Source organism: Thunnus thynnus, chromosome 6, assembly GCF_963924715.1.
Source record: "Thunnus thynnus chromosome 6, fThuThy2.1, whole genome shotgun sequence".
Taxonomy (NCBI): domain Eukaryota; kingdom Metazoa; phylum Chordata; class Actinopteri; order Scombriformes; family Scombridae; genus Thunnus; species Thunnus thynnus.
Genome location: NC_089522.1, coordinates 21,346,990 through 21,359,822, shown reverse-complemented (window position 1 = coordinate 21,359,822; position 12,833 = coordinate 21,346,990). Strand labels below are relative to the sequence as shown.

The 12,833-nt window shown below is 37.6% G+C and overlaps 1 protein-coding gene across 2 annotated transcripts; it reads left to right on the top strand.

The window, feature by feature from the left end:
* The first annotated feature begins 2,264 nt into the window (after positions 1–2,264).
* LOC137184669 (RNA-binding protein 39-like) lies at positions 2,265–10,427 on the top strand. 2 transcript variants are annotated; one of them, XM_067592554.1, is made up of 15 exons: positions 2,265–2,356; positions 3,964–4,021; positions 5,615–5,664; positions 5,776–5,967; positions 6,429–6,482; positions 7,570–7,687; positions 7,773–7,925; positions 8,188–8,325; positions 8,424–8,489; positions 8,568–8,772; positions 9,058–9,144; positions 9,245–9,341; positions 9,466–9,571; positions 9,710–9,788; positions 9,897–10,427. In XM_067592554.1, the coding sequence occupies exons 2-15, from the start codon at positions 3,971–3,973 to the stop codon at positions 9,995–9,997; spliced, it is 1,497 nt and encodes a 498-aa protein (XP_067448655.1). In that variant the 5' UTR covers positions 2,265–2,356; positions 3,964–3,970; the 3' UTR covers positions 9,998–10,427. The 2 variants fall into 2 exon arrangements, with proteins under 2 accessions (XP_067448655.1, XP_067448654.1); XM_067592553.1 differs by having other exon boundaries at positions 2,284–2,496.
* The last annotated feature ends 2,406 nt before the right edge of the window (positions 10,428–12,833 follow it).

The window sequence follows — 12,833 nt, the reverse complement described above, 5'->3', positions numbered from 1 at the left end:
ATGAGCTGAGCAAGTTAGTCCAGCCCAATGGTGTTTTAAATTTAAAGTTTTAAATTACAGCAACATAAAAAATTATGATGTTGTGAATATGTCAGTCTAAGTAAACTAAAAGCTGTTTTAAATTTGAAAGATAGTTAAAGCAAATTCACTTGAAAACAAAAAGTGTTTTTGAGCATCTCTCCAAAGCTACAAATGAGAAGCTTGAGGCTAAACATTTGGACGGTTATCTTTGATGTTCCAGACAAAGATCAATCACAACATTTAAGTTAATTACATTAAATTAAAGAACATTTTAGCATTTGCATCATTACTGGCAAGAAGAGGAACATTATTAAACTGGAAACTTTCAGCCGCCCTCTGGCTCAAAGACTTTTGATGATCATGAATCGTGAGAAAATAAAGTTTGCACAGAGAGGTACTGCCTGATCCAATACCTTCATAAAATTAGGAGTCTTCCCGTCTGTATGTGAAGGGTTCTACTTATATATGCTTTTATTTATTTTCTACTTAAGTTCTTTTCTTCTTTTTTTTTTTATTGTATTTCATTTTAATTTTTACTTTTTTCATAAATGACTTCTCTTTCTTTCTTTTTTCTCTAACTGTATTACTACATATTAAAATGGGCTATCTAACATTATTTTTGTACTATGTTAATGCTAACAGCAGTGTATATGAAGGCTGGAGGAGAAAGGGTTAATAGGCCCAATTAAAAGAAAAATCTATGTTGATATTCCTTCACTGTTTTCTATGTGACGTTTGCTTAATGAAAATATTCTGGAAAAGGAAAAACAAAAGCAAAAATCAACCGAAGAAAATGGGACAACAATGGAAATAAGTTTTATTTCTTGTCCCTAACAAAGTCTGATGTTTCAAATGTAGTCAATAAACCTAACCCCGATAAAAATAAATAAATACATTTAAAACAAATAAAGAAAACCAATTTCTTTCAACGGTCACTAGATGGCAACAGAGGGCCGTGAAACGAACTGACCTGACTGTGTTCTCGCGAGGAGGAACGATATTTTAAAGTCCATGGCTTTTATGCCCTCAGTATTGTTCTACAGGAGAACAAGAGGAGGGTCAGATTGAACGAGAGGCTTTGAATTTACATCCTCATGATGCCATACAAGGTCAGACGCCATTCAGAGTCTGTTTGCGGCCTCGCAGAAGGCGCGAAAGCAACAGTTTAAACGTCAAAGGGTCTAAAAGCAAAAGGTAGTGAAGGCAGTTCAAAGTGCTTTACCGAAGACGTAAAAAGTAGCCTGTTTAAGACAAAATATAAAAGAAATATATTATGAAAAGACACATATAAATATGATTTTATAAGAAACAGATGAATAAAATATTACAGTGCAAGATAAATTTGAATTTTCAGCCTCAATCTAAAAGAACTGAGTGGTTGTGTACCTTAAAGATCCTTTCCAAACATATTTTAATGATGAATTTTAATTTTATCCTTTTATCGTTTGTATTTATCATTGTTTTATTGTAAATGTTATGATTGCCTGTTTTTGTGTTAATCAATTTGTGTTACATTTTCTGCATGAATTGTGTTGTATAAATAAGGTTGTGATGTGACAAATCATGCTCAAATGTACATACCTTAAACTCAGATTGAAGGTGAGGTCAGAGAAACTTTCCATTTGGGTTCCTGCTCATGTTGGTGTGGAGGGAAATGAGCAGGTGGATATTCTGGCCAAACATACTCAGAATTAAGCATATAGACCTACAAGTTCCATCAAGCAAAGCTGAAACTAAGACATTCATTAGGACGTGCACAATGCACAAGTATGGCAGGAGTACTGGTGATGATAATGAGACTGGAAGACATCTACAGTATATAAGACATGTTGGTGCTGGGAGGATGGTGGGCTGGGAACGAAGGGAAGAAAATGTCATCACTCGTCTGAGAATAGATCACACATGTCTCAATCATACGTTATATAAAATATGCAAGCACCCAACTGGTAAATGCACTCACTGTAGCCAACTAGAAACACTCAAACCTGTACTGCTTCATTGTGGGAAATAATCACCTTCTTAAGTCACTAAAAAAGGCAAAACACCATGACTTTTCACATGTCTTTGGGGAAAACAGCAGGCAAAATATACTGCGGCATTAATAAGTATTTAAAATGAACCGATTTAGCTAAAAGAATCTAGATTTGTTTGGGGTTTTTTTTAATTTCCTGCATTATCTCTTGTTGCATACTCCAGTCCAGTTGGTGGCGGTAATGCGCCTCTGAGCTGGTTTACCGACCTCCAATAAATACTAAAGAAGAAGAAGAGGAAGCAGAAGGAGGACGAAGAGGAACCAGGCCACGACCCGCCTGCCGTCGACAGTTTTATAAAAAAGGTTATATAACTGTCGAAAAGTGTGATTTCATCGTCGCTTTGTATGATCTGCCAAGAGGGAGGCGTCGAGACGAGTCTCTTCAGCAGCACATTTCCGTGATATTTAGACTTTGGCACATCATTTTCAGCATTTTTCAAACGGTAACGTCAATGTTTGCTACTCCAGCTGCCGCCGAAACGCTGTTAGCCATATTGACTGTTAACCTGAGCGCTTATTTTTCTAACGTACTTGGACTACTGTAAATATTTTGGGGGGTAAAGATGTCTCAAATCAATTCTTACTACGCCATGCTACATGACTGATGATGTTGATATTATCAATTTAGAGAAATCTAGCGGTTAATTATGAATATGGGCCGTGAAATTAAGCTAACGGTAGCTCGCGTTGAGACGACGGCGATGTAGCTTCCTGATGTGGCTAGTTAGCGTTAGCTTCAACGCATGTTTATCCTTTATGCTACATCTAGCATTCAATATACCATGTTCTGCTGAACGTGTACCATCGATGTTGGTATAATTTAGATGACTTTTATCTTAACTTGAATGTTACCGCTTTCGGGGTCATATGTGTCTATTTATGATGTTATCTGAAGGAAAATCTTAATCGTTGCTATCTCACTTATTTATGTATATTTTTTTAGCAAACCTAGATGTTCATTCACAGCGTTTAACCCACTACCAATTTATCCAGTCAGTCATTGTTTGTTTGTTTGTTTGTTTGTTTGTTTTCGGCACCAAATGCAAACACAACATGTAAGCTAAAACGTTGGGATCGTTTATTAGGTTACGTGAAAGCTGTTACCAGATATTTCTGTTTGTGTAATGCGATTGTTTGGCTGCTTCTTCTAAAACTAATGTACAGTTGCACAACAAACACCCTGAAGACATCGGAAGTATCACAGAGGCAAGGTTGATATCAGACCAGCTGCGTGTAAATAAGGGGATAAAACATGAGCTCACAGTTTTTTAAGTCTGTCTTAAGACAACAGTCAGGTGCCCAACTGAACACTGAAATTACCATAATTATTCCTCCTGTTCATACTATTAGGAGATCTCCTCATAATCCACTTACATTTAAGTGAGGGAGGTTAATTCACAAGCCTCCTTTTGTGTGTGTAACAGTTTATCTGAAGCTAATGTGAAGCTTCAGCCGTCCAAATGAGTCAAATCGAGTAGATATCTTTCAATGTTACAGTCTCTTTAGTGCCAGAGTCCCACTTTTGGTTACTATTCTTCCACTGCAGCTCAACAGGGAAACACAAAGAGGGATTTTGAATGTGGTAGATATACACTTGATATGACTAACTTGATATGACAGTTGAAGCTTCTTATAAACTTTTAAATGCATTTTTGTACTAAACGCTGTGGATTTTGGCCCCCCTCACTTACATTGAAAGCGCATTTGAAGTGTATGTTGTAATAGCCAGCATGAACAGGAGGAACGATTACAGCAAGAAAAACCTGATTATTGTTTTAAGGCAGGCTTGAAAAATTGTGAACCTATCCTTTAATCTAATCAAAACATCAGATTCTTTGCGGGTAGGTGATAACTCGCAGTAATCCAGTCTCTCGTTTGCATGTTAACAAAGTCATTGTTTCTCTTCATAGGTTCATCATGGCTGATGATTTTGACGTTGAGGCCATGCTGGAGGCTCCATACCGAAAGGTGGGTTGAAAGTTATAGAAATGAAGCTTGTTTCACTGTTATGATTTACTCTTGAGTCCTTTTTTATATTTGCTACTGTGACAAAGTTTACTTGAATGTTGTGTGGTGTGATTGAGTATTTAAAACGCAATACAGAATTATAAATAAATCCGCATCTATCTCTCTTTATAGACTTCCCTAATGATATCTCACCTCTACTCCCATGAATTCATCTTTGATTCCACTGTGAACTGTGAAAAAAAGGAAGGTAGTTATTGCGCATATACTGATGTACTGTGGTTCACCTTAGGACTAAAAGAGATTCAACCTAGAACATCCAATCCCTATTCGGTTGCAACAAGGTGAATGCCAATTGGTTGATAAGCCCATCTTTACCTGTCCAGCAAAGGAGGCAGTATTCAGATTTACAACCTGCATACTGTCACTGTTTCTGAATGTATAGACATTTATAATCAGAATTAAACCCCTGGTCTGAAATGAGAGAAAATGTCTTGAACTCTGTGGTTTTTACAAGAATGAATCAATCACATAAAGTGATTTGATTTTTAATTAAGCAAGAATCTTAATGGATAGAGTTCTGTGTTTATGTGTAATCCCCTCCCCCCAAATTAATAGATACTGAATTATATGCGTATGAAACTATAACTGTTCTAATTACAGTTGTAGTTGTGTAACAGTATGCTTGAAAATGTAGAAATTCATTGCACAGCGTCATAGTGCTTTGTCAAGATTTTATGGTAAAATACTGGCGAACAATATTCTCTTGCTCGTAAATATGAATACTGCCTCTTTGCATTAGTCAACTGTAATGTGAATCAGCATCTTGATTTTGCATGCTACACAACACCACAGATATTGATATATTACTAGAATGACTGTAAAATAAATACTTCTATCTAGCATCATTGTATTTTAAAGTGAGTTACTTTTCAGTTAATCTTTTCTTCTTTAAGTCAAAAGGTTAAAAATATGACTTCATTTTGCAAACTTAAGATAATGGTAGTGTAACACGTGGCTGAATTAATGGATTTATTTCATTTTTTTAATTTTTTTTTTTTTATTAATTTATTTTCTTGGGCGTCAATATTACTAAGAAGTGTGAATCCCTGTTTGCTTCAGGGCAAGATGTGTGACAGAGGTGGCATCGAGCTCTTACAGTCCAAGAACGAAAATGGGTGAAGATCACTGGACTGACACCAACCACACAGGATCTCTTTTAGTGGCCGTGGGCCATGCGTGGTCACATGATTAGGCACAAATAGTGGCATTGGTACGACCTATTAGAAGGGGAATGGTGGAGATGACCTGGCTATTGTCAAAGCTTCCTGAACTCAGCTAATATGTTGGACACTCTCCCTTAACTTTGCTTTGTTGCATTAAGTACTGAGCAGTCTTGTAAAAGACAGGAGTGGGATGGGAAGCTATTGGGGTGGTGGAAGGACACTGTCCAGGCATGACAGTAGGAAGTTTGAAGTATTATTATTAATTGAATATATTCTGCATTTTCTCTTGTCCCACCCCATCCTCTTTACCATGACGACTTGAAATGTTTCATCTACGTCCTCATGATGTTCTTCTATCAACCTTGCTTAGGATGAGATCAAGTCCTCTCATGCAAACGGACATGACGACCAACACAAGAAGTAAGTTTTACATGCAACATGTTGTTTCTAAACTGCCAAAAGTAATTTGTTTTAATCGGATTGAAAATTGTTCAGTTTGCACGAGAATAGCCGTGTCGTAACGTGTTTCAGGAAAAGGAGGAGCCGAAGCAGGAGCCGGAGCCCAGGCTCTAGGAAGAAAAGAAGCAGAAGCAAAGACAAAAAGAAGAGCAAGAAGAGGAGCAGGAGCAGAGAAAGAAAACGAAGCCGCAGCAAAGAGCGTCATCGCAGCCGCTCCCGAAGCAAAGAACGTTCTGGGCGGTACAGAGCACGCAGGAGCCCTGTGTATGTAACCCTTTAAACTTGATGGTGTATAAGTATTAATCACTAGTGAGCCTGTCTGGTTTGTTGGTTGTATTTTTAAACAGGATAGAATAATATTGCCTTCTTAGCTTTCTGCACTTAACCTGGACAGAGAAACAAAAGCGTTCAGAAAACATTGAAAACAGTAGTTTATAGTGGTGTAAAGATTATCCGATGTGTATCGGAAACCTGATACAAGAGTCAGTGATTCGATTCTATCCATACACAACTTTGGTTTGGACCCAAATTCTACTCAAACTTCTGAATTAAATCAATATGGCTTAAAAAAAATCTTTGTACATGTTGGTACTTTCACAGTAGCGCATGTAACAGGCTGAAACAGAACCCTGTTCATCTTCTCACACTGTGCGTGTGCATCTCAATGTTTTTGACTCTGTCTAAAAAAAATATTTAAAAGTTAATTATTATTCTTTATATTTTAGCCGGAAACGTTCCAAAAGTCGCAGCCCCTTCAAAAAAGAGAAGAGTCCCATCAGGTGAGATGAATATTCTTTATATATAATATGAATGTTACTATTTTTTTGGGGTCGAAGGTTACGTTGCCTGATTTTTGTTACAGCACCCCCAAATCCAAAGATTTCCTCCCAACTCACTTTACAGATCTTTAATCATTCATCTTTATCATCAGTAAATAAACAGGAACCAAACATTAAGCCCTGGTTGGATCAGACATATACACATACAAATAAGCTGGAAATGAGGGTGCTGTTGGGCACTATAACAAAATCAGGGAGTGTGTCTGATTCACAGTCATATGTATTAATAACCAATTACGTATTAAAGAAACTACAGGGAGTTTTTATTTGGTTATGAAACAGTCTCAGTTTAATACTGATCATAACTGCTGTGAAACACTCAGAAAATAAGATTTTATTTCTCAGATTCACTCCTTTGTTCCACACCACCGCTCGCTCTCTTCATTCACTCTTTAGCTCGCTCGACCACCGCTGCTGTCTCTCTTGCTTGTGCTCTCATCTTGCTCTCGCTCTTTTTCTTGTCTTTTTTTAAAATGACAACAAGTTTTAACTTTGCTTTTAACGTTCTCAAACGAAGAGAATATCCTCCCCTTGTCCTAGTAATGTCTTTGTATTCTCTCATGTTACAATGCTACATGTAATGTAAACATGGCTCCTCTGGTCTGCGTGCCGTAAATCATTTAACCTGATTTCATGGGAAATCTGACCTGGTTGCAGGCATTTAGAATAACTAAATAGAAACAGCCAATCGTCTCACTGATGGTCTCGTTTGCTTATGTAGGTCATATAGAGGCATCATGAGACTGTTTCATAACCAAAAGTTTTAAAAGTTCCTTGTAGTAACTTTAAAACAGAAAAATAGTCTTTCTTTCAATCGCTTCCTAAAGAAATGCACACACTAGCCAGATCTTTACAAAACGAGGCAGTGATGCTCATGGGAAATGCAGTCTTTATTCTGGGAAACACTACTGCTTTTGTCCACAGGGGCCACCAAACTCAACACAAAATGAAAGTTCCTTGTAGTAACTTTAAATGGCTTGTTTCAATGTTTCCAGATGCATTTAAATTTAATTTTTCTCTTTTTCAGGCAACCAATTGACAATCTAACACCAGAGGAGAGGGATGCCCGCACAGTTTTCTGCATGCAGCTCGCTGCTAGAATTAGAGCTCGAGACCTGGAGGATTTCTTCTCAGCTGTTGGAAAAGTCAGTTCAATTTGCAATCAGTTGTCGTGTAATTCAACAAATGTAGAAACGATCCTTGAAGGTTGTCACTTGTTTCTCTCTGTAGGTAAGAGATGTGAGAATGATCTCTGACAGAAACTCCAGGAGATCAAAGGGCATTGCATACATTGAGTTTGTGGAGGCTTCCTCAGTACCGCTGGCAATCGGACTGACTGGCCAGCGGCTTTTAGGCGTGCCCATCATCGTCCAGGCCTCTCAGGTGGGTGTTGATCATGGTAATTTAGACTACAACTGGATGTGACACTTATTATGTGATGAAATGTTTGTAATTGAACAAAGCCACGCTGAAAAAGTAGTGATGAGCCTATTTAAATACAATATGAAATACCTTGTTAGCCAATACACACATATTTAAGAGATTTTTACAAATGAAAGCTAGTTTACCGCAGAGTACGTCAGGTTTCTCTACATTGTACACTGAATTAATGTAATTATGTAACACTATCTACATCCAATTACAGGCAGAGAAAAATAGAGCTGCAGCTGCTGCCAATAATCTACAGAAGGGCAGCTCAGGTCCGATGCGGCTGTATGTGGGCTCTCTGCACTTCAACATTACTGAAGAAATGCTTCGAGGGATCTTTGAGCCTTTTGGAAAGGTCAGGAACAAGTCTCAGTACCAAGTGAGAATTGTTTTAATTGCTTGTGCAGATGCATTCATTACATTCCTCTCTCTCGGTGTGTTTTGTTTCCATAGATTGAAGGAATACAGCTGATGATGGACAGTGAAACTGGACGGTCCAAAGGATATGGCTTCATATCGGTAATTAATAAACACATGGAGGAATATATTGTGAGCTGATACCTGTATTTGACTCTAACCGCTTCTTTTTTTTTTTAGTTTTCAGATGCAGAGTGTGCAAAAAAGGCCTTGGAGCAACTAAACGGCTTTGAGCTGGCCGGGCGTCCGATGAAGGTGGGGCATGTTACAGAGCGCTCAGATTCATCGACAGCCAGCTCGTTCCTGGACAATGACGAATTAGAGAGGACTGGCATCGACCTCGGCACCACAGGGCGTCTACAGCTCATGGCTCGTCTAGCAGAAGGTTTGTTACAACCTGTTTCTTTTTTCTGTTTCTTTTTTTATGAACAGTACAATGGCGCACTTGTCTGCGGTCAGGGTGACTAATTGGAGAAGTTTCATTTGATGCCTAACCATGATTATCTTTGTGTAGTAAACAAGACTCAACATGTACATAACACAGAATATCCATTATTCCTTTCCAGCAGTGGATTTGATGCAAACAAACCTACTTCTCAAACTGTCAGACTATTAGTTAAATGCCTTATATTTAGCTTTTATTAAACCATTTTTCATTTTCTCTCTGCAGGAACTGGTCTGAAGATTCCTCCTGCAGCTCAGCAGGCTCTACAGATGACTGGGTCCATACCCTTCGGAAACATAGCCGCCACAACAGGTGAGTCTGGACGATGGAAACCATGGGGGAGGGGTTGTTGATGTTGTTTCATTTTTAGAAAATTTACTGACACCCTCGTAAATTTTTTTTCCACCTTCAGCTGTTCCAACCCCAGCTCCAAGCCAAGCCTTGAACCTCCCATCACAGCCGCTGGCCACACACTGCCTTCAGCTGTCCAACCTGTTCAACCCACAATCGTAAGGATATAAATCATTAACATTCATTAATGATCCAAACCTCCAGTTTTTTTCAAGAACAATCTTAAAGCTTTTGACGCCACTGAATTTCACATTACTGAACATGTTTGTTTGTTTTTTTCAGGGAAAACGATCCCAGCTGGGCCATCGAGATCCAAGATGATGTCATCGAGGAGTGCAACAAACATGGCGGAATCGTTCACATTTATGTCGATAAGAACTCTGCTCAAGTAAGTTGAAGATTGACAGCAGTGGCCAGAATGTCTGTCCCGTTTAACCTCACTGTGAAAATCGTTTGGTAGAAATTGTTCAGAGGGAAAACTGTCGATAAATGTCTTAATCTTCACTCTTCTTTGTTGTTCACACAGGGTAACGTGTATGTGAAGTGCCCCTCAATACCAGCAGCGATGGCAACTGTAAACGCTCTTCATGGCCGCTGGTTTGCAGGTATGAATTAATGCCGTTTTTTAGTTTTGAATCCTCATAAGTTAAAATATAATGTGGAGAAAATGTTCCAGGTTTTAACTTTAATATTTCTTCTTGTTTCACTTCCAGGCAAAATGATAACAGCCGCCTACGTTCCCTTACCGACCTACCACAACCTCTTCCCTGATTCAGTGACGGCAAAGCAACTTCTAATGCCGGCACGTCGATAGTCTGAGACAAGCTTATGAAAGTCAGTGTACATACATTTGTTTGCATTCATGAAAATGTCATTGAAACAGATGCATTGAAATTAGTTGGCTGTGTGTAATAAAAGTTGCCTCAAGTTCACGTGTTCACCATTGAAAATTAGGCAGTTTTTGAGTTGGCTTTCAGATTTTTTGTGGGTTTGTGTTGTAAAACTACCACTGAAGTAATCTGCAGGTATCTATTGGTCTGTATGTTTTTAAATATTCCCGTCTTATCTGCTTGTTTAAAACAACACTTTTAGGTTTGCAGAGAGTTACAAAAATGTGTTGGGTTAATAGGCCTTAATGCCAAAAGTATATCAATGTCAACAATAATCCTTTGTAACTTTTTACAGCCATAATTTCATTTTTTGTATGAAGGCTCCCAATAAACTTTGGCAAATTTGACAATTCATTTTGTCATTCTGTCACTTTTTTGGAAGTGGTTTGTCAGTCCTGTGTTTAATTTCAGAAAATGCCTTTGATTTACAACGTTGGACGCCACGTTTCTCTGTTGATGGTTTAATTTCTTCAGCAGAGTGGAGAAGCCTCTTAATTTTGATGGAAAATGGGTACAAAAAAACAGTCGGCCTCTGGGCTTAGTGAATCAGTGTGAACATACTTAACTTGTTTGAAACGTTAATGTTTACAAGAAATAAAAAGTTAAAGATCAGTGGAACACACTGTTTCACATTCGATCTAAGCTCATATCAGGAAGAGGAAGATAAATGTCCCGGTTGGAGGTTCGTTCTTTAGAAGGACAGTCTTTACTTATCATACTCATTTATTTGAATCTGTCCTTATATTCAAATATTACACTTAATTGTTTTGTCTGTCAGATGAATACATGTAAAATTTACTCTATAATATACAGTAACATTCAACCACCAAGCCTATTAAATGAATAAGTGGACCATGCTAATAAATATATACATTTTTTATTATAATGTAATTAGTTCACACACATGCATTCATATTTGTAACTCCACTGGATTTAAATGGAGGCCCTGCTCTTACTTGTTGCCATGGAGTTTCTTAGTAACCTTCAATAACTGGATATGAATGTGACTAAACAAGCTAAAACTTCACCGCAGATAATCAGAAGAAGACAAAACAAATCTCTTTTGGTTTGTCTGAGATTAAGTTTGAGCTGCGACTCTTCTCACTCAGAACTCGCTGCCCAACATTATGAGGCTGCTATCAGCTGAATAAAACCACAGCAGTGGCTGGGTGTGACTCAGGATACTTTGGACTTTGCACCTATTCAGTGTTTCAACTTTGTGAATAGTGACGTGGTTAAGTTTGAGGGGAGTTTTTTTTATTTTTTTATTTTAACCTGTGCAAATAAATCAAAATAAAGTAAAAAAAAACATTGTGCAGGGAGAGGGAAAATAGCCTATTAGGCTTATTGATGACCTACCTACATAATATACAAGAACAAAGGCAGACTATTCAAAAAAATAGGATTATAAAACCAAAATTGAAGCCCTTTTTAAAATATACTCTAAAGAACTTTAAAGATCCCATCCATACATGTTTTAAGATGTACATAAAATAGTTTTATGTTAGTTTTTTCCACAAACAATTATCTTGTTAAAGTCATTAAAACGGCATCTACTCCTTCTACCACATTAAAAATTCCAGACTTCATGAATGTGCAAATATATTTCATTTAATTTTCCCGCTGGACACAAGATGTCTCCTAGTTCCCTGTTAAGTCAATTCTCAAGTGTTCGTGCACTGGAGGCACACCTGTCCAAGTTGAATATTGGACCAGGACTGGCTTCCAAACTATTTGTTAAGTCACAAATCATGCTTGGAGGCTCATCCCTGAAAATTGGACTTTAAATGAGCACAAAGAAACTTTCCAATTTCAGCAGATGAATGTGAAAGCAGAATGATATGCAAACATTCAACTGTAGGAGCAGGAAGAAAAACACATTTTTGAGTGGAGGGAGACTTGTAAGGACAAAGAAATTTTAACCCAATGAGAACAACGAAGAAAGACGAAGATTAAATGATTGTCTGGTTGAGTAAGAGTGAATCTGAGAGTTAGTTTTAAAATATGACTTGGAGTGATCTGGAATATTTCCCTCTTTGAATTGTATCATATATAAAAATACATAATACGTGGAAAGTGTTAATATCATAGATTGTGAGAAGTTAAATGGAGCGGCTGATGGGGAGCTGAAGAATTGTGGTTTTCAACGTCCTTAGTTTCTAATTTAACACTTTTTACATTTAATGTACGAATTGTCCATATCTATATAAATGGAAACATCTAACAAGATACAAGTCACATTCCCACTACATGAGCTGCTGACCTGCACCATTTTACACAAGCACTTGAATAGAGATCATGGTTGACGTCCACATATGGGTTGTTTGGCATTTATCACATTCACAGGCATGAGTTTGAATAATGGAAACCACATATGTGTAGTTTTCCATCAGTATCATGAACATAATACTTACACAGGTCTGATGAGGTTTAATTAGGTTCATAATTGACACAGCCAACTTAATTTTAACCGGTTATAGCCATGTTATACAGAGAGCTTATGGACAATACAAACAGGTAAAAAATAATATATGTATTGTATTAACATCGGTTTACTTTTACCAGACATCTCATCCACCACATAATCTTACAATTCAGTAACACATCTAGGAATGAGACTATGAAAGACTACAAATTTAGTTTGAATTCATAAGAAATATAACACCCTTCCTCAGTGCAGTACTCTGTGGTTTTTATGCTTCAGCTTGCAGTGACGTAACCAGCAGTTTGTATTAGGAAACATGAGATACTGCAGTGTGA

Excerpts from the sequence above, each read along its gene's own strand:
- LOC137184669 (XM_067592554.1), top strand. The coding sequence starts at position 3,971 with ATGGCTGATGATTTTGACGTTGAGGCCATGCTGGAGGCTCCATACCGA. Across the intron at positions 5,665-5,775 it reads CATGACGACCAACACAAGAA|GAAAAGGAGGAGCCGAAGCA; the intron begins GTAAGTTTTACA and ends AACGTGTTTCAG. Across the intron at positions 9,572-9,709 it reads TCGATAAGAACTCTGCTCAA|GGTAACGTGTATGTGAAGTG; the intron begins GTAAGTTGAAGA and ends TTGTTCACACAG.